Source organism: Sinocyclocheilus anshuiensis, unplaced genomic scaffold (genome assembly GCF_001515605.1).
Source record: "Sinocyclocheilus anshuiensis isolate Anshui unplaced genomic scaffold, SAMN03320099.WGS_v1.1 scaffold371, whole genome shotgun sequence".
NCBI lineage: Eukaryota > Metazoa > Chordata > Actinopteri > Cypriniformes > Cyprinidae > Sinocyclocheilus > Sinocyclocheilus anshuiensis.
The window spans coordinates 50,709-51,606 of record NW_015549597.1 but is presented as its reverse complement, the minus strand read 5'-3'; the positions used below and the strand labels follow the sequence as shown (position 1 = coordinate 51,606).

Genomic DNA, 898 nt, shown 5'->3' with positions numbered 1-898 from the left:
CGGCGGAGAACTGCTGGGCGAAGTTCTCCACCGTGTCGCCAAAAAGGCCGGTCTGGGACACGGGGCCGTTCAAGAATCTTGTCTTGTCCGTCTCGTGCATCACAGCCAGAAATGGAGCTCCTGGACAACCATAGTGGACATCGCACGACCCAGAGACCGCGCCGTAACCTTCCGTCACGGTGCGGAGTTCTTTGAGAACATCCGGGTCATGACCACGGGCGGCGCTGCTTTGCTGGAGGCTGCTGCGTTTGCTGCGCATGAGCGGGGGCGGCCGGGTGGAGGCAGCAGCTGCACACCGGGGCAGGATGTGTTTGATGGCCTCAGTCTGCTTCTGTGCTTCGCCGAAAAGGCCAGTCTGGGACATGGGGGCATTTAAAAACCAAGTCTTGTCAGTCTCCCTCATGTCGGCCAGACACAGCCAGAGATGGCGTTCCTGGACCACCATAGTGGACAATGCACGGCCCAGAGACTGCGCAGTGACCTTCGTCGCTCGTAGCGTGAGGTCAGTAGCGGTGCGGAGTTCTTTGAGAACTTATGGGTCATGCCCACCCTCGTGCAGATCACCCATGGTGTGTAGGGCAGAGGCAGCTTCTCCGCAGGCTGCATAAGCACTGCCGGTCAGGGCCGACGAGTACCTACAGGCCCGGGAGGGGAGCGACAGCGGTATTTGGACACAATTGCATCGCAACCGACCGCTCCACCGGCGGGATCTCCGTATACCCCCGCGCTGCCCCACCGTCGAGGGTGGTGAGGGAGGCTGAGCCACTGGGGCGGTTTCTGGCAGTGAAAGGTGCCGTCCATGACCCAGTGATCTCATCATGCACCTCCGGGAAAAAAAGGCACTGGGGTGGGGCCCTAAGAACCAGCGCGAGCCACCCCGAGAAACCAATCGTCCAAC

General features: G+C 61.0%; 1 protein-coding gene across 1 annotated transcript in view; it reads left to right on the top strand.

Moving 5' to 3' along the window:
• Positions 1–111: 111 nt before the first annotated feature.
• The window catches only part of LOC107658407 (SH3 and multiple ankyrin repeat domains protein 1-like), a 43,909-nt gene continuing 43,122 nt past the window's right edge, over positions 112–898 (top strand). The window contains exon 1 of the mRNA XM_016446944.1: positions 112–179. Within this exon, the coding sequence (XP_016302430.1) occupies positions 112–179 (68 nt within the window). The remainder of the gene's footprint in view (positions 180–898) is intronic.